Source organism: Kwoniella newhampshirensis, chromosome 5 (assembly GCF_039105145.1).
Source record: "Kwoniella newhampshirensis strain CBS 13917 chromosome 5, whole genome shotgun sequence".
NCBI lineage: Eukaryota > Fungi > Basidiomycota > Tremellomycetes > Tremellales > Cryptococcaceae > Kwoniella > Kwoniella newhampshirensis.
In genome coordinates, this window is record NC_089959.1 from 344,222 (window position 1) to 365,807 (window position 21,586).

At 50.8% G+C, this 21,586-nt stretch overlaps 6 protein-coding genes across 6 annotated transcripts; 4 read left to right on the top strand and 2 right to left on the bottom strand.

Moving 5' to 3' along the window:
* Positions 1 to 660: 660 nt before the first annotated feature.
* IAR55_002712 (uncharacterized protein) lies at positions 661 to 6,274 on the bottom strand (the record flags this gene model as incomplete). Its single annotated transcript, XM_066945825.1, has 14 exons — positions 661 to 831; positions 906 to 1,083; positions 1,147 to 1,269; positions 1,334 to 1,554; positions 1,612 to 1,820; positions 1,881 to 2,005; positions 2,084 to 2,201; positions 2,258 to 2,366; positions 2,437 to 5,173; positions 5,222 to 5,276; positions 5,331 to 5,475; positions 5,540 to 5,589; positions 5,646 to 5,828; positions 6,040 to 6,274. 14 exons carry the CDS (start codon positions 6,272 to 6,274, stop codon positions 661 to 663), a joined length of 4,659 nt encoding a protein of 1,552 aa, XP_066803326.1.
* A 506-nt stretch (positions 6,275 to 6,780) lies between these two features.
* Positions 6,781 to 9,070, top strand: IAR55_002713 (uncharacterized protein; the record flags this gene model as incomplete). Its single annotated transcript, XM_066945826.1, has 15 exons — positions 6,781 to 6,807; positions 6,897 to 6,914; positions 6,980 to 7,070; positions 7,124 to 7,202; positions 7,269 to 7,371; positions 7,435 to 7,506; positions 7,565 to 7,654; positions 7,719 to 7,793; positions 7,847 to 7,925; positions 7,983 to 8,047; positions 8,110 to 8,209; positions 8,271 to 8,427; positions 8,481 to 8,572; positions 8,625 to 8,871; positions 8,929 to 9,070. The coding sequence occupies 15 exons, from the start codon at positions 6,781 to 6,783 to the stop codon at positions 9,068 to 9,070; spliced, it is 1,437 nt and encodes a 478-aa protein (XP_066803327.1).
* A 409-nt stretch (positions 9,071 to 9,479) lies between these two features.
* On the top strand, positions 9,480 to 10,336 carry IAR55_002714 (uncharacterized protein; the record flags this gene model as incomplete). Its single annotated transcript, XM_066945827.1, has 4 exons — positions 9,480 to 9,607; positions 9,803 to 9,821; positions 10,043 to 10,170; positions 10,258 to 10,336. 4 exons carry the CDS (start codon positions 9,480 to 9,482, stop codon positions 10,334 to 10,336), a joined length of 354 nt encoding a protein of 117 aa, XP_066803328.1.
* A 1,047-nt stretch (positions 10,337 to 11,383) lies between these two features.
* IAR55_002715 (uncharacterized protein) lies at positions 11,384 to 14,158 on the top strand (the record flags this gene model as incomplete). Its single annotated transcript, XM_066945828.1, has 17 exons — positions 11,384 to 11,493; positions 11,573 to 11,585; positions 11,668 to 11,690; positions 11,803 to 11,974; positions 12,055 to 12,152; positions 12,212 to 12,336; positions 12,423 to 12,464; positions 12,542 to 12,734; positions 12,790 to 12,820; positions 12,886 to 12,913; positions 12,973 to 13,073; positions 13,157 to 13,272; positions 13,330 to 13,393; positions 13,462 to 13,477; positions 13,546 to 13,684; positions 13,797 to 13,970; positions 14,050 to 14,158. The coding sequence occupies 17 exons, from the start codon at positions 11,384 to 11,386 to the stop codon at positions 14,156 to 14,158; spliced, it is 1,554 nt and encodes a 517-aa protein (XP_066803329.1).
* A 357-nt stretch (positions 14,159 to 14,515) lies between these two features.
* On the bottom strand, positions 14,516 to 16,159 carry IAR55_002716 (RNA polymerase II subunit A domain phosphatase SSU72; the record flags this gene model as incomplete). The annotated part of the gene is made up of 5 exons (XM_066945829.1): positions 14,516 to 14,617; positions 14,686 to 14,804; positions 14,976 to 15,262; positions 15,481 to 15,512; positions 15,575 to 16,159. 5 exons carry the CDS (start codon positions 16,157 to 16,159, stop codon positions 14,516 to 14,518), a joined length of 1,125 nt encoding a protein of 374 aa, XP_066803330.1.
* Positions 16,160 to 16,550: 391 nt separating this feature from the next.
* Positions 16,551 to 21,413, top strand: IAR55_002717 (uncharacterized protein; the record flags this gene model as incomplete). The annotated part of the gene is made up of 9 exons (XM_066945830.1): positions 16,551 to 17,178; positions 17,241 to 19,544; positions 19,595 to 19,853; positions 19,912 to 20,117; positions 20,176 to 20,357; positions 20,414 to 20,576; positions 20,634 to 20,796; positions 20,854 to 21,169; positions 21,231 to 21,413. The coding sequence occupies 9 exons, from the start codon at positions 16,551 to 16,553 to the stop codon at positions 21,411 to 21,413; spliced, it is 4,404 nt and encodes a 1,467-aa protein (XP_066803331.1).
* Positions 21,414 to 21,586: the final 173 nt, after the last annotated feature.

The window sequence follows — 21,586 nt, forward strand, 5'->3', positions numbered from 1 at the left end:
TGATAAAAGGACAGACAGACACCGATAGCAAAAGGTGATGGGGGGGAATCGTGAACGGCGCGCGTTACACACCAAACGACCGACGATCATGGATTGATTCGATCAAAAGATAAGACAGACCAGACACACACAGCCCGAGATCAGAGACTCACAGTTGCTGATCTTGACTTACGATTCGTCTGTTTCGCTCTCGGTATATTCAGATTCCAAGGGTGGCGATAGGTAAGGAACAATGTATGAGAAAGACTTGAGCGGATCGACGAGGCAGACGGGATATGATACAGGATGGACAGCCAGCTGAACGGCAACAGGATAGAAGGTGTATGTAGGTGGAGTAAATTGCACTCTGTTTTTCAATCATCTTTTTGGGAATTCGTTTCCCATTCAGAATCAATTGATCCCGTGCACCCCTCCCTCTCTACCTCTTCGTCACAAAATAGACTGGAACACCGTACTTGCATGCTCATTCGTTATTGTCGCAGCGCATCGTATGTATGTTGACACGGCCGTACACGAGCCTCATGCCCGTGTTACCAAGATACATATGCTTTCGACACCGCAGCACAACCGCCTCTTCTAAAGATACACTCGCACGCAGTCACTCAGGGAGACGGCATACATCGCCCAACAAGCCCAACTACATACCTTCCATCAAACACTTTAATGATAATCGTGACCGTTGCCATTGACGGAAATTCCAGAAGCGGAGGGCGATGCTGTTCCATTGGCGCCTTCCCAAGCCGTCCCAACAGGTATTTCAGGGGTTTGACATTTGAACAGCTTGACGGTACCCGAGGTATCAAATCCACCAGCTGCGATGATCATCTCGACCTATATGTGTCAGATGATGGTCAGCTCCAGGCCATCTTCTGTCCCACGCTCATCATCCCATCATAGTCACTCACGGGATGGAATATCAGCGATGCACCGCTTGGCATGAATCCAGCAGGTCGGAAGTGAGGGTTCGTGTAAGCAGGTGGCACAGGGATCGGGATCTTGGCCAATCGCACCGGCTGCAAGGGGTTGTTGAAACCTGTGATCTCGAGCTCCTGCTTCGTGGAATGAGCGTTGAGGGCGGTGGTTCTTGAATCAAAAAGAATATATCAGTTGATGATGTCTTATCACGCATGTAGTCGTGTCTCTTACCGGGCCAGGACTGGAGCCCCGGTGTGCACCGCCAAAGCCATAAGACCCTCGTCTCGTCGGGGGATGGTGTAGAGCGGCTCGTCTGGTTTTCTCACGTCCCAAACTCGAACTTCGCCGTCCATACTAAGATTTCACCAAGCTCATCAACCCTTTCTCCAGATCAGATTCTATTTCAAGCTTTGCTCACCTCCCCGTAACAAGCTCCCTCATGCTGCCCCTTTGCAGGTGGACGCTTTGGATCCAGATCTTATGCTGTCTCCAAGTCCTCAACACGACTTCGCCTGCATCCTCCGCCCGCTTGTCGAAGAGTCTGACTACACCATCGCCGAATCCAGCCACAAAGACATTACCCTCCGGCTCGTCTGATGCGATAGCCGTCAGGTTGGCTCCTGCTTGGGTAGCGATGTCCTGGGACATGAAGACGTGATTAGCTGGGCATGCTTATTCACGACCGTCAATGCTTACCCTTAGGTGTCTCTCGACCGTCGCATCCCACAGCCGCACAACCTTCATATCTCCGCCAACTAACAAATGTCCCTTCTGCTGCTCCCACGCCGTCAGAACACCGCTGCTGTGAGCAACAGGATGTATGTCTGACACAGCTCTGAAAGTTGATGCTAGAGCAGTTTCGCCAGGTGTCTCATAATCTCTGAATATGCGGACACTCCCCTCAGCTGTATCATATGGACATCAGCCCTTTCAGAGTAGCGAATATGCACGAAGACCGCACTCACTTGATGCCGTGAGCATAAGGGATGAGGCCATCTCGTTGATGAAGTGGACCGAAGAGATACTACTCCCTGGCATATTCTGATTGCTGAATTTGTTGAGCTTGCGTCTGTTCTGCCAGTCCCATACACTATGCAAAGATGACTCGTCAGTAGCTGCACGAAACTCTTTGACACAACACAGGTGCCGTCAATGAATTCGTCTTTACCAAATGTTATCCGCGTCGTCCGTTACAGCCATAACAGGGTCATAAGAGTGGAAAGCCAGCTGCAACGGCCATGCGTCGTTGTGTAACGTTCCCGCATCGATACCCCATGAATGCGTCGCTACATCACAGTCGTTAGCTTGCTCTCTGTTGACAGAGTTCTCTTTGTAAGCTCACCTGCATATTCCTCGCTAGCTCTGCTCTTCTCGACCATGCGTTCATTTCGGAGATGTTTCCAAGCCTGCTCATTGTAAGTTGTGCTTCCTGGCTCATCCGCATCAGGTGCCTGTCGGATAACGTGTCTCAGCATGTGCCTCTTTACACCTAGTGCCAACTAGATGCCATGAAACACTCACCTTCATCTGTGGTTCCCTGAAATACTCCATGGCCCAATCGTAAAATCCACTTCTTAACGGCAATACATCATCCTTGACCTCTTTCGCGACCATTCCCAGGCCCAGATCCGTCGGTCTAGGTAGGCCGTTGTTACCAAATCGACCATCCGCATCACCACCAGCTTGAGCACCTCTACTTCTCCTGATTCTCAGCCTTTCCATATCCTCCTCCGTTAACGCTTCCAGAACGGCAGCAGCCGAGACAGGAGATTGGTCAAGCCGAGACGAGGACGACATGATACCCAAAGCCGAACGGGTTCGCATTTGAGCGTTCATGACGCCCAAGGAGGACTGACGAGTTTGAGCGGCTGCGTGAGGGTAGGTAGGTGTGGATGAGTTAGAGTCGGTCGGCATGATCCTCTCGTGTGACGCATCAGGATACGGAGATCTGTACGTGGCTGACGTGGCTTCTTTCGACGTTGTACCACCATTACGTCCCGCAGCAGCAGCTCCGAGATCCTTGCGTGACTCAGATGTTCGAGACGCAGCCTCCGGTGATTCAGGCGGTATTATACCTGTCATGGAAGCGAGACTCCTCAATGCATTGGCCACTGAGCTATTACGCTTGATGGAGGATGAAGTGCTGTTCGATATCGACTTGTCTGTATTTGTCCGAGTGAGGGGCGGAGGAACACCGTTAGTAAGATGCGGAAGCTTGCCAACGTCTGAGAAAGCAGCAGACATTTGTCTCGAAGTGGCTTTCGGTCGATTGTGATTTCTGATGAGCGTCCGGATCGCAGAACCTTTGACTCTGATGAATGCTGAGTCGAGAAGGAGAGCGACAATGTAATCCACCACTGTCGAAGCCATAAGGGCAACCTCGGTATGCGGATCGACTGAAAGGTCTAACAGCGTTTCGAAAAGCACTTTGAAGCTGCTTAGCAATGTGAGATTGTGCTGATGTTCGTGGGTTTGCCGGTCTCCATCTGATGTCCATTGGTCTAGTGCTTCAGTGACGACATCGTCCTCAGATGATTGTTCTTGACCCGCTTCCGCGGCCGCCAATGCTGCTTCCTGCTCGTAGTATGCCCAAGCTGAACATACCAACCATCCTCTCCACTCCCGAACAACACAACTGATCACCACCACCAGCTCTTTTCGGACCATCGGACTAGCGTCCTCCTTGACGGACATCATACAGGCAAAAGCGAGACCGGCTTCGATCTCGAGTTGCTGGATATCCGAAAGACCAAGCTGCGCTCCTGTACCACCACCACCTCTCGCCTCAATATCGATCGGGGCACTGGAAGCTCCAAGCAATGTTCCGAATGCGTAGAGCGCTGCAGCCCGAACCTCCACCGCGGTACTTCTCAAAGCGCCAAGCAAATCATTCTGCCGTTGACTCTGCATGAATAGCGCCTTCGCCTCATCGTAATCCGCCCATAATTGCGCAATGCAGAGCAGAGACCAAGTCTTGAGCAGCCAGTCATCTTCATGTAGTCTCGCAACGCAGGCGTCAAAGACCTGGGCTCCTAAACAAGCGGTCTGCCCGGGTTTGAAGTTCCGACATAACACACTCAGGATGAATGCGGACATTGCCCGATGTTCGTTCGCGTTCGGAATCACGAGGGAGCCCGCTTGTGGGAAGGGCGCAAGGATCTGGGTGAAGTATGTGAATCCCGAGTCGCGAAGGAGATCAACTTGGCATGACTTGTCGATGGCAAGTATTCTTGCCCAGATGTAGATGAGGACGGGTTTGAGCTCGACAGCTGGAGACGCAAGAAGTTTTTGGACGTAGGGGAAGATGCCGATAGATAGTGAGAGGTGGACAGCCCATGGACCAAGATCGACGAAACGGGATATAAGGATAAGAGCTCTCAATCGATGTGATTGAGATAGCAGCACCTGCAGAACGATAGGTAATTGCTCCGGTAATGATCGAGGAACGACACCCATCGTTTTCCGCGGCGCTAGACGGTTTGGAACCGCTCCTCCGTGCTGCAGCCACACTTCGAAGGCCTGTAGATGTTGCGCGAAAAAGGTGGATGGCCTGTAAATGCTGAGTGGCGATACGTTTGACTGTCCTGATTCTCGAGCCGCTTCTAAGTCCAGTAATTGTGGCAGCTGAGCGAGACAAGCGTCGACGGCAAGATCCCACGAGTGCCATAAAGGATGGTTGTGCGCTGAGGCGATCTCGGGAATCGAAGTGGGTGTACAGTGATAAGCTGACATTATTCTCTGCGCCAAGAGGAAATTTCGGAATAGTGCCGCAACGAGCAGGTCCTGTCTGAATAATCGATTAAAGATATCCCTCGGGAACGATAACCAAGCTATCGTATCGGTTACAGCCGTGAAGATCCAGCTTAGTTCCCCCAGAGGCGTTCTTCTGTCCTTGAGATCTCCTGGGATCCGCATGACCATATCCACCGTTATTCTCGATCTAGGGTCGTTTGGTCCCAGTCCCGCATTCCGCCGCAGTGGATCTTGGAGGACAAAGTGTCGCAGAGCAACTTCGATCGGTGAGGTGAGACAACACGTGAACAGGTCGGCGGGGAGATCGGGAGACATGGGCAGTATCTGGTTTGCCGAACAGGCTGCAAGGTGGAGGGCGTCTGCATAGGCCGGACGACCCAAGTCATCTGGATGGCCCGCTTGAGTCTGAGCGGCTCTGGCTTCGTTATCTCTCCGTTCCGCTGACTTTGCGAAGTTGTTGAGGATGTTCCCGGCGCCTGAGCACTCCCAGATGTATATGCAAGGACTATGGTCTCCGTCAGCACGCTTTTCGCGAAGAGTCCGTCAAACTCACGACCCAAGCCATTCTTGCAGGTCATACAAGCTTACAGGAATGTACTGTGTGTAATCTATGAATTTCCGTTATGAACACGATGTCACTGAATTCCGAGTTGGCGACTCACTTTTGTTGAACACCCAGATCTCTCCTGACGGTGTTGGCTTGGGAACACCATGCCCATTATAGTAAAATACCACTCTCTCATCCTTCGCTGTTCTCCGCATGTTGACGCACTGTTTCTTCGTCTCCTCTACAGAAGGATCAAGGAACTATGGGAGCGAGTATGTCAGTGGATGTGTTTACAAAGGCCTTCTCTTGGCAGCATGAGCTTACAGCTTTATATTTGACCTTCGGATTTAACGTCTCGAATTGCTGATGAAGATCTGAGACGCCATTAGCTTGAAGAATAAGATATGGCTGAGCTAATCATCGAGCTCACTTCTACCAATTGCTTCAATGGCCTTATTCGAGGGTAGCTGTGTCGGGTCAATCCAGCATTCCGTCTTAGCGCATGGGTTCGTTTTGACGATATCAGGAGGGTCGACACCAATATTGAGACATATGAAGAGACCGGCAGTGACTGTTTTCAGCTTGGAGCGGAGTCTCCATGGTTGTTTGGTAGCTGCGAGATACAGTATCAGTACAGATGCGATGAATTGTGTGCTCCTAGGTATCCTCTTTCGCCAGTGACGACGTCCTCCACTTTTTGCCCTGTTTACATTTGTATCAGGGGATAAGGTGCAGGAAGCTCATTGCAATCGCCCCCCATCCTGACCCTTCTGGTCGTAGGACGCCTTACTGGTCCATCACTGCTGAAACTGCGTTAAACTCACAGGCATCATCCTCTTCTCTCCCTTTTCCTTTTCCGAACAAATGTCTCTTGGCAGTCCAATACTGCAAGGCAGCACCTATCTCCCCTGTGCCATCTTCCAACTCGCCGCCTTCCTCTATCATACCGTCATGGACATGGTCGTATGCCTCTGTAGGATACGCGGGATATGCTGAATGGGGCTGTGAGGTCGACCCTTCATCTCGAGCATAAGGTAAAGAGGGTGGTTCGCCGGACATGGCGATTGTCGGGCGAGATGGAAAGAGGTATCTGTTTGTATCGACGTGCGGAAGATGAAGAACTTCCAAGTAGTCGGAGAGAAATATGTGGGAATCTATTGGCCCATGATCATGCTGCGTGTGTTGTCGTCGTCGTTGTTGTTGTCGGTGGTGTGAAGGTCTGAATTAGTTGTATGCCATAGATTAGGTCCAGCGAGGGGGAGAGGAAGAAGCCGGATAGCACATTGAGCCAGTCTACAACCGAGAACATGTCAAACTACAACTACTTTGATCCCTCCACTTAAAAGTCCACCGGTGCCTGACAACACGCAATCAATCATCCCATTCAATTGCATCAATCAATCAGTGCAGGTCAGATCATTGGAAAGGAAACGACCCCCGGCACTTGATTCTCCAGCCTGAGTCGTTTTGACACAACCTGTAACCCCCCCCCCCCCAAAAGACACCAAAAGATACGAAGGAACTCCTAGAGAACGACTTTTCAGCAGCCTTTCGCCCACGTCAAGATGTCAGATGACGAGTTTATGATGGAGGTACGTTGACATGATCCCTCCACTTGCCAGACGTCCCCACGCCACTTTCCCTCGGCTCTGCGGCAGTGCTAATGTACAGTCTCCACTAGGACGCCGCGGATGACGAGGTGAGCTAAGCAATCCTACTTCATAGAAGTCGTGACTAGCAGCTCATCTGTTCCCTCGTCTGTAGGAGTACGACTTTGATTATGACGATGATGAGGAAGACTCTGGTATGGCCGATGAGACAGGAGACGTCGAGAACCAGTATTACAAAGCGAAATGTAAGCTCGATCTTGATTCGATTACACCACAAGCCAGCTTAAAAGGTCTCTAGCGCTCAAGGAGGACGATGCCGAAGGTGCTCTGAGGGCGTTCAGGACGATAGTGGACGATCAAACAGAGAAAGGGGAATGGTAAGTGGTCAGCTGCGAGCCTTTCTGCCTGTCGCCATCACTGATTGTGGGTGATGTATTACTCAGGGGCTTCAAAGCACTGAAACAAATGACAAAGATGAATTATCTCCACTTGCATCGACCAGAGAAGGCGCTGGCGTCATATAGGGAACTGCTCGGATACACAAAGGTCAGTGGCCTTCCTCGTCAACGGCAATTTCAGTGCGACACAAGCTGAGAATAGAAATTGCAGAATTATGTTACTAGGAACTACGCAGAGAAGTCAATCAACAACATTCTCGATTACGTTGGCGGTGAGGGCAAGGTGAGAGACATCTATACATCGACTGAAGAGTTGCTATTGACACCAATCGGCGGTTCAGCATGCAGCGTTGGCGCCCAAGGTGCCGCTCGATACACTTGAGGAATTCTATGAAGCCACAAGGGTAGCGTGCGAAGAGGCCAAAAACGAGGTCAGCTCACGGCTCTTTGCGAAATGCGATCTCGGCTGATAGCTGATGCCATCTTTGCCGTCAGCGTCTGTCAACAAAGTCTAACCTCAAGCTGGCGAAACTCTGGCTGGACAGGAAAGAGTACAACCGTCTGCATCCCGTGAGTTTAGCCAATCATACCAACGAGCAGAAACCTGACAACGCCGCCGTCAGATCCTGCGATCGCTTCATGCTACATGTGCTCCTTCCGCAGGTATGAGCTCCTCCGATGATCAGTCCAAGGGATCTTTGCGTGAGCAGTTGTGAATTGCTGCAATGATGATGGAACGCTGACAACGGCTTTGAGTAGTCCTTGAACTATACGCCATTGAGATCCAGATGTACAGTGATCTTAAGGAGACTCGAAAGCTCAAGGTTAGTCCAGCATTGTGACGGCTAGACTAATGGCTGATTTGATATTGTTTCCTGCTCTGTAGGAAATTTACAACGCTTCCATGCAGGTGAAGAATGCCATCCCACACCCACGAATCATGGGTGTGATCAGAGAATGTGGAGGCAAAATGTGGATGATGGAGAGTGAGTCAACGATGTATCCCGAGGAAAATTGAGCCGAACTGACAACCTACTGCGTACGCAGAGTCGTGGGACAAAGCTTCGACAGACCTCTTCGAGTCTTTCCGACAGTACGACGAGTCGGGTTCGACGCAGAGGATCCAGGTGCTCAAGTATTTGGTCCTTACATATATGCTCATGGGCAGTGAGATCAATCCATTTGACTCCCAAGAAACTAAACCGTGAGCTAGGCCTTGTTGAAAACAAGAGATCACTGACTAACCCATATCTATAGGTACAAAAATGATCCACAAATCACAGCTATGACCAGCTTGGTTTCCGCATATCAACGAAGAGACGTTCAAGAGGCTGAGCGGATCCTGAAAGGTGAGTATGCCGTCGGCTTTTCCCCGCATTCATAGACTGAAGCAAAACATAGCCAATCGTGCAACAATCACAAATGACCCTTTCATCAACTACTTTGTGGATGATCTGCTCCGTTCCCTTCGTACACAGTACATTATCGATATCATCAAGCCATATACTCGTATGGAGCTGCCGCAACTCGCCAAAACATTGAATGTTGGACGGACCGAGGTCGAAAGTCTGGTCGTGTCTTTGATTCTAGACGGCAAGATTGAGGGAAAGATAGATCAGGTCAACGGGCTTCTCATTCTGGACAGATTGTAGGTCATCCTGCTTCCGCCCCGAGATTGCCCAAACTGATTTCGGACGTTTCGTAGCAATGTGGCTTCTCGAAAACGGTATCAAACTGTGAACGGCCTGGCTGCGAGAATCTCCGAGATCAGTGCGAAGATCGAGAGTGAGAAGCTGAGTCGGGAAGGAGGAAGGGCATGGAGCAGTCAACTAGCTTCGTTTGCATGATTGTTCTTTCCTGCATGCTTGATTTGGCGGGAATGAGTTGTAGGATATTCACACCGTGTATCATAGAGAAAAGCGCTCCGGAACCCCCTTGCATCATACATCATCCATCATTCCCACAGCGCACAGATCTCTGAATGACGAAACGGAAAAGGAGATATGTGCACGACGGATACCAGAGTACTTGTACACAGGATGGCGTCATCATCCAATGATCCAGTCAACCTAACCGTTTGCCGCTGAGACCGAGAATAAAAGGTATGAAAAGCTTGCCAAGCATACATCGTTCCGCTCTTCCGCTCCTCCTCTTCCTTTTCATGTCACTGGCCATTCTTTCATTCATTCGAAAGACTTAGCGAACAAACGATCCCAACGACTTCTATTTGACAACAGCAATTGTATCGACGTCAAAATGACAGAACACAACGGTCCAGCTCACACCACCGTTTACGCGGACAAGCACCAGCATCAGCATCAGCATGACGGCAATGGTGGCGCTCATGATGAGCACGAGAACAGGCAATTGGGAGGATATAAAGCGTGAGTATGGTCGAAGAATCTCTGATACTGTTATGGTCATCTCTTCGTTTGTTTTTCCTTCCATATGTTTCCTTTTCATTATCGAGCGGCCTTGAGTTTTGATAACGCTCTCCGCCATCCCGACTTTCTGCGCTTTATCTGTACTTTTGGTCCAGATTCATGGCGAGTCGTGCTGACTAGAGCCATTTTGCATAGCACTATCCATAACCCCAACGTGAGTGGAAGCTCCACTTCCGAACCATTGCCTTTCACTCTGTTGCAAGTTCACATGGATCTCCAAGGACGAACTTTCAAGGTCGTCCATCCGTTGCTTGACACACAACGTTGGGCGGACTGATTCGGTCCTTACCCGCCTCACTTCTGCCTATCTGTCCGGTAGCTCCAGTAACAGTCACCACAAAGTGACGCGCTAAAGATTTCTATGCCCTCCTGCAGACCTCTACCGAGGCGAAAGAACACGCTGCGGAGATCCTCGCCGAGCACGGTGTCAAGACCGATTATCCCACCCATCAGTCCAAGGAAGCTCAGCAGCACGAGCATCATGTGATTGGGGGCTACAAGGCGTGAGTACAGACAGCCATGGGTCCACTTAGCCATGCTTCCAGGAAGACGTTATCACGTGTGAGGTGTAGCTGACGGTGTGCGGCTAGTACCCTTCATAACCCAAATGTCTCGGACGAGGCCAAACAGCATGCCAAAGAGGTGTTGAAGGAGCACGGATTTGAGTGATGAGTCTGGCCCATTGATGTCGATGTCGATGTCGATGTCGAACAGAAACGAACAGTGCATGAGGACGTATATGAAGTATGGTGACATTGAAGAAGACATGCAACCGTGATGAAAAGGTGATACTGGGTGGGCAGTCTGACCGGCTGTGTTGGCCACAGGTATGCGCTTGTTAAGCTTAAATCACCTTGATCGGGAGGAACGTGTCTTTCGACTGATAGACGCAGCGGCCACAGTCCCCGGGAGCCAGATGTGGAGCGGGCTGTACTGAATGCACGTTCATGACATGATGCGGATGAAGGTGTACGAAGAGTTTATGGGACGTGATGACGTACCGTAACACCAACAATAATGTCAATGGGCAGACACGAGACGCATCATCGTCCGAACCCGAAAATAGCATTGGATTTTCACCCTTGGCAAGGACGGCGGCATAGGGACCGCGGGGTTATCTGTCTCAGGGAGTCTGTTTTTTATCTCCTCTGCCTTTTGCTTGCCTGTAATCCCGTACCTTTACCATCCCGCATGGGCAAGAGAGACGACCCTTTTGGGATGTGAACCCCCCCCTTGACGGCTTTGTCCGCGCTCGTGTCCGATCCCCCTCGGAGCATATGGTGGAAAAAAGAGAGAGGGGGAGAGAGCTCAAAAGAGATAAGTTAGGGGTTTAATCTTATTGGGTTGCTCTGCTTGCTGCAGCTCGCTCCACGGACATGTGCGCACGTTGGATCCTTGTCTGTGTCTAAAACTCTCCAGGTCCATCATTCACAGGTCTGTTGCAAAAAAAGGCCCAAAAAGTCAGCAATTGCATCTCGACAATAACGATAGTTCTACTCTAGCCATCGTTCTTGTGTAGTTGACCATACATTCAGCTCCAAGATCAGTCATACTCTCTACTGACCGGTGAGTGACATATCCTCGTTCTGACCAATCAACGGATACAGACAGAGAGAGTGGAATCACCGGTATTGACTACGACTTGTGTTACCGGTCCTTATTGGTTCCGTATAGACAACAGACGGACGAACAAACGTTCTCCCAATCGCTTTCACCATGAGACTCCCTTGGTCCAAGAAGGACATCGATCTCGAACCCACCACGGGCGATGATCCCAAGGATAGCAACTTCATTGAGAGGAAGATCGGTCTCAGTAAGAAGGGAGCGTGAGTGTCTGTCTCTGCTGGCAGACGGCTGGGTCGAAAGCACGGTATTGTGGCTGACAGGGGACCCTCTGTGACTTAGCATCTTTGCTGCGGTGAGTACGAGTTGGAGCGACAGTGTCAATGGCCTTGGTGGTCCACTGTACTCAATCAGAGCTGATATCGTTTATATGACAGGGAGCATCTCTCTTCTCTGATGGGTGAGTGCCCAAGTCGCTTCTTAGTGCATCAGCCATCGTCATCCTCCCCAAATCTCCCCACCACATCTCGAAGACCACCAAAGGACATAGCTCACTCTATCTGCTTGAGTAGATACGCGAACGCCTCAATCGGTCCCGCCAGTACCATCCTGAAGAGTTACATCTACAAGGACGCCTTCCTCGATCGACCTGTCAATGGTAGACTCCTGCCTGCTATCGCGTTTGCGGGCATTATCTTAGGTCAACTCACTTTCGGATGGATCAGTGACAAGATCGGCAGAAAGGTAAGTGAGGTCGAACAGCGCCTTGTTGGTGCCAGTACCTCTGTGAGCCGGATGTGGCTGATGTTCTTCTGCTACCTCAGTTCGGAATGCTTCTATGTACCGGTATCGTCTTTGTCTTCTCTGCTCTTGAGGCTGCTTCCAAGGGCCCTGGTGCTCAAGGAACAATCAATGCACTCATGTACGTGCTCAATTCTGTCCTTTCATTTGATCTGATCACAGCTGATCGTCCGACTGCAGGGCCTACCGTTTCCTCGTCGGCGTCGGTATCGGTGGTGAATACCCCACTGGATCCGTCGCCGCGGCTGAGAACACTGAGGATCCCGAGATCTCCAAAGGCAGTCAGCAGAAGCTGTTTGTGCTCGGTGAGTGAGGTCTGACCGGTGACCTCAGCAGGATCCAGTCTCGTCTGCCATACCTTCTAACGTTTTGTTGCCCATTATGATCACAGCCACGAATACCATGATCGACTTAGCATTTGTGATCTCCTACTGTGAGTCGACTGTTCCTTTGAGGTCAAAATTCTTGCCAAGTGTTGCGCCTCTGTTCTCATTCGTATGCGTGACGTAGTTGTCTGCCTGGTCTGTCTTTGGATCTTCGGCATGAACCACCTCAACGCGGTCTGGCGAATCACCCTCGGCCTTGGTTGTGTCCCTCCCATGTTCCTCTTCTATTTCCGATTGAAGATGAAGGAGCCGGAGACCTACGCGCACAATTCGATGAAGCACACTAGAATCCCATGGTGGTTGGTTATCAAGCGATAGTGAGTGGCGATTGGCAGCAGATGGTGCATAGGCTGACGAACTGGACATGATCAGCTGGCTCAAGTTGCTCGCCGTCTCTGTCACTGTAAGTCGCATCGACGTCCTTTGGGCACAATCACTACAATTCACTGACCAATGGTGCGACCTTAGTGGTTCCTGTACGACTGGATCACCTATCGTGTGTTTGAGATCATGTCGATGTTCCCTGCCTGGCTGATAAAGGACCCCTTGTTCTAGCTTTCGGTCTTTACGCCACACCTATCACCGCCGTTGCTGATAAGCAAGGTACTTTGTACACTTCGATCGGTTGGGGTTGTCTCATCAACTTCTTCTACGTTGTGAGTGCTGCCTCGTCTTGGGCACTGGACAATCAGGGCTATTCCTAGCGCCCAAGGCATTGTAAAACTGACACTCAGCTCAGCCTGGTACACTTGCTGGAGCCTTCATCGTGGACTATCTTGGTCCCAAATACACCATGATTTTCGGACTCTGCATGCAAGCTTTGTTTGGTTTCGTGCTGTCTGGATGCTACAACTTGTAAGTCTCAGTCGGGCGTAATTGACCATGAGGAAGAGGGCTGACGTATGATTCTAGGCTCACGGAACCTAAGCGTATCTCCGGCTTCGCGATCATGTATGGTCTTTTCCTCTGCTTTGGTGTAAGTCCAGCCTCGCCTGTTTCCGTCCCTGTGTATTGATGAGTATTGACCTTGCCATCATGTAACAGGAAGTAGGCCCTGGAAGTGAGTCCCCGCATTTTTGCCACATCACAGCTGTAGCACGTTATGCTGATCTCTTTCCCAAAACGTAGACTGTCTTGGTCTCCTTGCTTCAAAGGCGATTGGCCCCACCGCCACTCGTGGTCAGTTGTACGGTATCGCCGCTGCGGTCGGCAAGGTCGGAGCCTTCATTGGGACATACACTTTCCCTCAGATCCAGGCCAGCTTTGGGTAAGTCGCTTACTGCTTTGGCCATTCTCATCACCAAACATATCCCACGGCATCCGCTCCGCCTGCACAGGTGTGGTCAGTAGACCGTGAGCTGACTGACTGGCACACACAGTGCTGCCGGCACATACGGCAATAATACTGGGGTCTTCTGGCTAGGTTCTGGGTTGGCATTGGTCTCGGCTACCATCACGTTCTTCTTCATTCCTAACATTCAGCCTGATCACATGGTGGGAGAAGATCTTGCCTTCAGAGCGTACTTGGAAGCCAACGGTTATGACACCTCAAAGTGAGTTGGCTTTATCTCCGTCACAATCACCCATATAGAAGTTCGAGAGACTGAATGGTATGCCTCTTATTCGCTGCAGGATGGGACTCAAGGACACCGTTACGGATCTCGAGTCCCATCAAGGCACGCAGTACGAGAAGGACAAGATCGCAGGGTCTGAAGAGACTGCTCGTCCCGTCGAGCTTTGATAGGGTGTATCCTGATTCGAACAAGCCATCGCGGTGCCATATTGTCCAATCTCATCGCATCAAGCTTATCTTAAATCCGTATAGTGAAGATCGAGCCGTTCAACCTGGCTTCGGTCTTCTCCTCCACTTCCCCCTGCTCACTTCGTTTCCCAATCTTCCTCTCTATTCCGGTCTTCTTCAACGTTGCAACTTATAGACTAATTTGATATGAATAATCTTTGTAAAACATAACCGAGCCCTCGTTTGATTTGTATCGAGCAATCCACGTTGCACGAGGAGGAAACAGATTACAGGAATGAGTGCATGCGTAAACCATGCTAATCATTTGACATGACATGATGATGACTAGTTTACGACTCAGTAGAATGCGACCGTATGTAAGAGTGTGTGAGGATGTTTCTCTGCGTGAGCAAGGAGGATGGAATCGATATCCGTATCGAGATCCATGGACGCTTCAATCTGTACGAAAGATTCGTTCACGAAACACTCGATCAGCCACCGTCAGCGATGTGGAATGAGTGACTTACTGCCGTCGCTAGTTCTAAGATTGATTGGCCGGCGATGAGAGCTTCTTCTGGATTATCTTTGATGTCGAGGTTGATTATATGGATCGGTCGATTATATTCACCCCCTCTCGCTAATAGGTCTGCAGCGAAGAAAGGACCAAAAAGACGATGTCAGTCATCGGTTGAATTTGACATGGCGACCAAGCACCAGCATCAACTCGCCACGAGCTAGATGGCAAAGTACGCGCTGAACAAGCGAGAGCGAGAGCGAGAGCTAGAGAGAAACAGACAGATAGGTAATCGTGACTCACCATCGCAAACCGCATCATAACACCTTTCTTCACAAGTGATCACCACATCCGCCAAAACGCTCTTCATCTCCTGCCACTTCTCCGGCGCCCTCTTCACCTTCCTATTCCTGTCCAACATCGGTAACAGTCCGTTCCGAGTGTACAGGTTCGGATCCTTGGATTCGAGGTCGCGATAGATATCGTCGTAGGGCGTCCCGAACCGATAGACGTTGGGCTTGTCGATGGCAGGTCCAGGGAGGCGGACGGCAGATCCTGTTCCGGCCGAGATGACTCGGAAGGCGTTTTTGCTATGAATCGATAGTAGTGAATTGTAGTGAGTTGAGTCAGCGCAACAAAGGACGTGTGGTTGGTGAGGTGAACAAAGACGATGAGAAGATGGTGCAAGAGCGAACGACAGGGCAGACGATAGAAGGGTAAGTTGAAAAATGGATCAATCAAGAAACTTGTCAGCGGCATGTCACCAGTACTATCCTCGTCGCAACTGGACAGCAGCATCGTCACTCACTTCAACACCATGTGCGCTTCCATCGAACGGTTCTGAGCATAACGTGAGCTATTGGGCCGAAGTCCATCCACCCAACCTTCTCGATGTCACTCACATTGTTACTCGCACAAACCACACAGAACAACGGTCTTCTCCCCCCCGTAACCTCTCCTCCGTTTGTGATATCTGAATCTACTGGAGCCTCCGCCGACCCATTGGGCTTTACATCCGCCAGAGGCAAGCCCTGCGATGGTGCAGCAGGATTCATGCCATAATTGTTCGTCGGGGGAGGTGTATGGTAAGACGAGGAAGGGGGAGGTGGGGTCGATGTCGATGTCGCATAATCACCACCTTGAGGTGGTCTAGGATATCTCGATCGTGGATCTTGAGGTCTCATACGAGGATCCGCAGGTGCTGAAGAACTCTGAGCAGGAGGATAAGAGTTGCCCTTCAACCCTCCAGAAGGATGCGAGGGAGGGTATGACGAGATTGGGTTTCTGGGATCATTCGGCGCACTGTATCCTGGATAAGGATCAGGAGGAGGAGGGAGACCACCGTATGTGGGTGCTTGTTGTGCTTGTCGTGAATCTGCAGTTGCGGAACCGTACGAATTTGGCGGTGCGTTGTTGAATTGATTGGGGTTGGGAGGAAGCGAAGTCGAAGGGGATGGTCGGTAGTTGTTCCGACGACGAGGATCCATGTTGAGGACTTCCAGAGGCTTTTGAGCGGTGAGGAGGGCTATGTTATTGTACTTGTGCGCTCATAATAGGGTATGAGGATGTCAATATCGGGTTGTTGAATGATTACTGGAAATGATTGATGACTTCGCAGGACCTTTCCCAATTATTTATCACGCGAAACACGCTTCGACCAAAGTGAACCAATTTCTTTCGTTCCAAGTTATTCAGTTCAATTGATCCGATCATCATCTTTCCTCAATCTTCCTCAGCGCCCCTCTCTGATTTCTCTCGTCGCCATCCCAAGCAGGCTGCGATCTAAGGACACGGTGCACACCCACACAAGACCTGGCACCAGCCAGTGCAACCGCTTGGTTTTCCTCGCCCCTGCTCCCCCCCCCTCCAACTCCCAAGATGCCCAGCACGTTTATACCCCATCACCTTGTGCACGCCCATCTCTCCGCTCCGCCCTCTATCCCTAACTCGATACCCGAACTTCGAATACCTGCAGAGGGTGACTTCCCTCCGACGGACGAGGATTACGCCGAACCGCTGCTTCCCGACCACGCCGTCTCAGTCTATCATGATCCATTCACAAATATCCTGGCTCGGACTATTCACAACTCCTACGTTCTCGAACTCCGATCTTTCAGTCCTACTATCAGCGCCTCTCGGCCGAGGGGGCTGGACGGGTCAGAGAGCTTGAGGATCTTCTTCCCCGAACCATTGCGACCCCTTGCGAATGGGAGTGTCGTGGTGTCTCGTCGGGACAAGAGACTTTTCGTTCTGGTCTTGTCCGAGACCAATATCGTATATCGCCTCAACTTCCCTCTGGGTACATTCAGATCGGCATCAGGAGACAGATTCGTCTTCACGACCAAAGGGAATGACGATTGGTGTGAAGACTATGAAGTACCAGTTGACGTGATTGCCGCCTGCGGTGGAGTCGGAGCTTGGACAGTTCTGGATGAGGACACTGTAGTGCTAGGAGGCGGTGATGGAGGAATTGTCAGACTGACTAGATCAGGTCCCTGGCGTCCAGGTGAGTCTGAGAGACGATCAAGCTTTCAGGCCGTCTATATACTGATCTGAACGATATCTCAGAAGGCGGAAGATGGACAGCATCACATCATCGTGCTTCCTCTCGACTACGACTGCCTTCGCTCTTTTCGCGCTCTGCAAACTCGGATGAACAAATCATCTCTTTCGCTGAATTCGCGAGGGGAGATCATATCCCCGTGTTATATACATTGTCACGAGATCGCAAGCTGAGAACGTGGAATTCGAGCACCGGGTCTTGTCTGAAGACAGTGGACGTGCGAACTGCTTCACAAGAGCTCGTTGTTCGAGGATCGCAAGAACCTTCCGGATCTTCGACGCTAGAGGACGGATCGGTCAAAATGATCCGAGTCGTGCCTCATCCCTCCAAATCATCTCGCTTCTCGCACCTCATTGTCGTCTTCTTCGCCACGCCTCACAGCTCGGCCTCAGCTGGTACCTTTGTCGTATATCGTGCCTTGACAACAACTCATGGCGTTGGAGACTTGGTTCTGGCTGGCGATAAGCCTTGTTCATCTTCCTCAGCAGGATCTGAGCTGAGAGGTTTCGACGTCCTTCCTCCAGTACAGCTGGACGATGTCGACAACGGTTGGACTTTGTGGACGACGTGGGATCGAGATGGCTCGACTTATTGCGAGACCATCTTTCTCGACGATTTGTCCCAGTTCACAACTTACCTTGGAACAAACGATTTCTCACTGTTGACCAATTGGCAACCTGTCGCTTCGCCCAGTAATGTCGATCATTTCGACGCAGCATACTTCGACAACATCCTCAGTTTCCAACCTCCTAATCCGGCCGATCCTAGAGACAACGGCGATATACCTGCAGCGTTCATTCAACATCTATTCCACCCTGGTCGCTTTTCTACCCTCACCCTCGCCACTGCTTTGGAGGAGTACACTCAGCAACTCTCTCGAAAGAAGCAATCCTCACAGATATATTCCTCGTTCTCGTCGCTTTCCAGACGTTACGGTGACATCGTCGGTAGTCAAATTGAATTGAGAGATAGTCCGCAGACAGGGGCCCCTGAAGTCGAGGCTCATCGAAAAGAACTGAAGCTGGAGTGGCTGGGTGTTTGGGCCACTGTGCGAGAACTCGACAAGCAATCTCGATGGCCCATCGGTACTACGGTCATCAGAGATAACCTGTATATCCTCACACGAGAAGGGGTATCTGTACCGGTTCCTGAGGATACGGGGGGCCTCGTCGATCTACTAGGCCAAGATGGCATCGATGCTGAAGCCTTCCTCGACCTTCCCGAGGGTGCGTTGCGGAGATTGTATCCCTCTCTTGGCGGCCCACAGGCAAGATCGTCGGTTGTTGCAATCTCGAGATCAGGTGCATACATGTCGAGTGCCTTGAAGCAGCAAGACGCTGAGGAAGGTACCGGTACAAACCTGGAAGCTTTTGTATACCAGGTCAATGACCAGTTGACTCGAGGTATGCAAGAACCACCGGAACTCATCGCTGGAAGCTTATGGGACGACTGCGTCGATCCGTATATGTCGGAGGAAGACCGAACGAAAATCAGAAGACTGCTCTCTGAAAGCCCTTCTACAAGTAGGGCTCTCAACCAGTCACTCGACATCCTCGAAGATACTAGTCTCTCTTTGAAAAGTCAAGAAAGCGCGGATTTGTCTTTCTCAGGTTCCGGACATGCCATCGTTGCTTCGACATTAGCGCAAATGATCGAATCCCGATACCAACTCGCACGAAATATCCTTTTGGTCTCGATTTTTCATTTATCTGAATCCCGCGATCCTTCAGCAGAGGATGATGAGGCAGAAGAATTGATTGAAATTCTTGCGAGAACCTTGACAGTTTATCATCGATATAGAGTACTGAAATGGGTTAGTGACCAGACAGGGGAAGAAGCACGGGAGCGCAACAAGTCCCGACGTGCCACTAAGAGGAAAGTAAACGGTGGAGACGATACGTTGGCGGAGGGGCTCGGCAGCCTGAAGATGCGAGAAGGGGACGAAGATTCCGGCGCGGACTCCGACGCTTTCGACGTTGGATACTCGCTTCTCCACTCCCTTCTGGCTCGACAACAACACCAACCCATCGACGAAGTATCAATTAGCCCGTATCTGCAAGCGGCATCATCTTTTCTTGAGGATTTAGGCCTTCTTTCGCGAAATCAAACAGATACGGCAGCTCAAGTAGCTGATGTCAAGCTTGCATATGTCATTCTGGTGGACGGTCACCCTCTGCTTGCAGGAGAATACACAGACATGTATCCTCTTTCAGCTGGACTGGCGTATGTGAGGGGCCGAGCATTCTTGGAGAGCGGCGGGGTTGGAGAGGCGGTGCAGTATCTGGAGAAAGCGGCGGCGGGTTGCAAAGGTGAGATGATCGTAATACTCGTGACAAATCGACCGCTGACACCCCTAAAGATGGCTCACTTTCCCCCATCCTACCGTCAGCAAGTGCGCAAAATGGTCTGGGAGACTATTACCGACATGTTTGTCGTGTGTTCGACGAGCAAGCAGCGGATGGACCTGTGGTTCACTTTGGCCAACTTGCCATTCAGAACAGCCCCGCGGATGGACCATCGAGCCGGGACCTGTGGACACGAGTCTTCCTAGCCAGCATCGCTCTTGAGAATTACGAGGACGCGTACTCTATTCTTACCAGTTTGCCTTTCATCGACTTGTATGTCACCTCTGTCAACCCTCCTGCATCATTGGATCACCAGCTAATGAGGACACAGGAAACGAGACTTCTTGGGACAACTAATCTCGGTCATGTGCGAGAATAACGAGATCGGTCGGTTGAATACACTTGGATTCATCGGCTTCCAGAAGGATGTCGAAGGGATGCTACGCTTCAAAGCTAGAAACTCTGACCCTTTGCGATTCCCTAATTACTACAAAGTGCTGTACTCATGGCATATCACGCGAGGAGATTATCGAAGCGGTGAGTCCTGTCTATGTGGAACTGTGAATTGAGACCAGAGCTAACTAAAGTTATGCAGCCGGCGAAATCATGTACTTACAAGGACGACGATTCGCCGAGGGCAGTAGCTCCAAAGTACCTGCATTCGAGTTGTCAGCCATGCAGGCGAGAAGTTACTTGGCGGCTATCAATGCTCTGGCTCTGGTGGACAGGCGGAATGCTTGGGTGTCGGTAGCTGGAGCACCCAGCAAGACTCTCAGAGTAAGCTGTCGAATTGTGGAAGCGCATGGTAAAAGCTGATGAAATACTGCCTTCAGGGCATCAAGAGGCGGAAAGTCTCATCTTACATTCCCGAGGAAGAGTTCTCAAAGGAGAAACGGCCGGTCGACATCGTATCATTAGCAGATATCGAGATGGAGTATACACTGGTGCTCTCGCAACTGAGACTGTCCAGTCATATCCCGGATCTGCACGAGCAAGGTGAGTTATTCGTCTTCTATACATCGTCAAAGCGGTGTTCTCACGCCTGACTATCAGGCGTATCGATCTCACCGCAAGAGGTTGTCGGCCTCTTTATTCAGCGAGGAATGTTCGACATCGCACAGTCTACGGCGTCATCTCTGGGAGTAGATATGATCGATCTCTTCCACAGTCTGGCCACGAGATGTGTTGAGCTATCACGTCTTCCTGACCATGCAAAGTGAGTGGACAATCGGCAACCTGCTATAGAATGTCTGTGGCTAACTGCGCGACACAGCGACTTCTCTTCTGCGGCATTCCTGCAGACCTCCCCAGTCACAGCACGACTTCGGGGTCCACCCTCCGCACTCGCTATGAGATATCTCCAATCCGCTCTGGCTCGACATGATTCTGCTAAAACCGACTGGCGGTATAGACAAGCTGTGGCAGACACTTTGTTCGAGATGAACAGTGACAAGAGGAGAGGATGGCAAATGCCTGTATGGCTGGCTCAGTGGGAGATGGACCGCGACCCAGAGGGCTGGATCAATCGGGCGTTGAGGTGGGGCTGGATAGCTGAGGCTTTGGACTGGTCATTGGACCTAATCAGGCAGGTGAGTACGGTTTCGAGCCGATACCGTGCGGTATAACGAAGCTAATCGGACTATGCTATAGGCAATACCACCAGAGCTCTTACCAAAAGGCCAAGCGGACGTCACGTATACGCCGTATAGTCTGTTCGATCGGGTTTTGGCAGCTGCAGGAGAGGGAGACGAGAAGGAGGAGAAAGCTGTGCAGAACAAGGCGAAAGTGTTGAGAGAAGAGGTGGCGAGGAGAGTCAAAGGATTACAAGGTTAAATAATGCCACTGTCTCATCACACATAATGAAAGGCGATGAATTGCAACGCGGTACTCTGGTGCGGTGTCAAATATGCATGTGGATCTAGGAAGAGCCAATCGCTTGGAAGACTACACATCGTACTACTTAATGGAACAACGACGAAGGACGGTGCACGACTTGACGAGAGGCT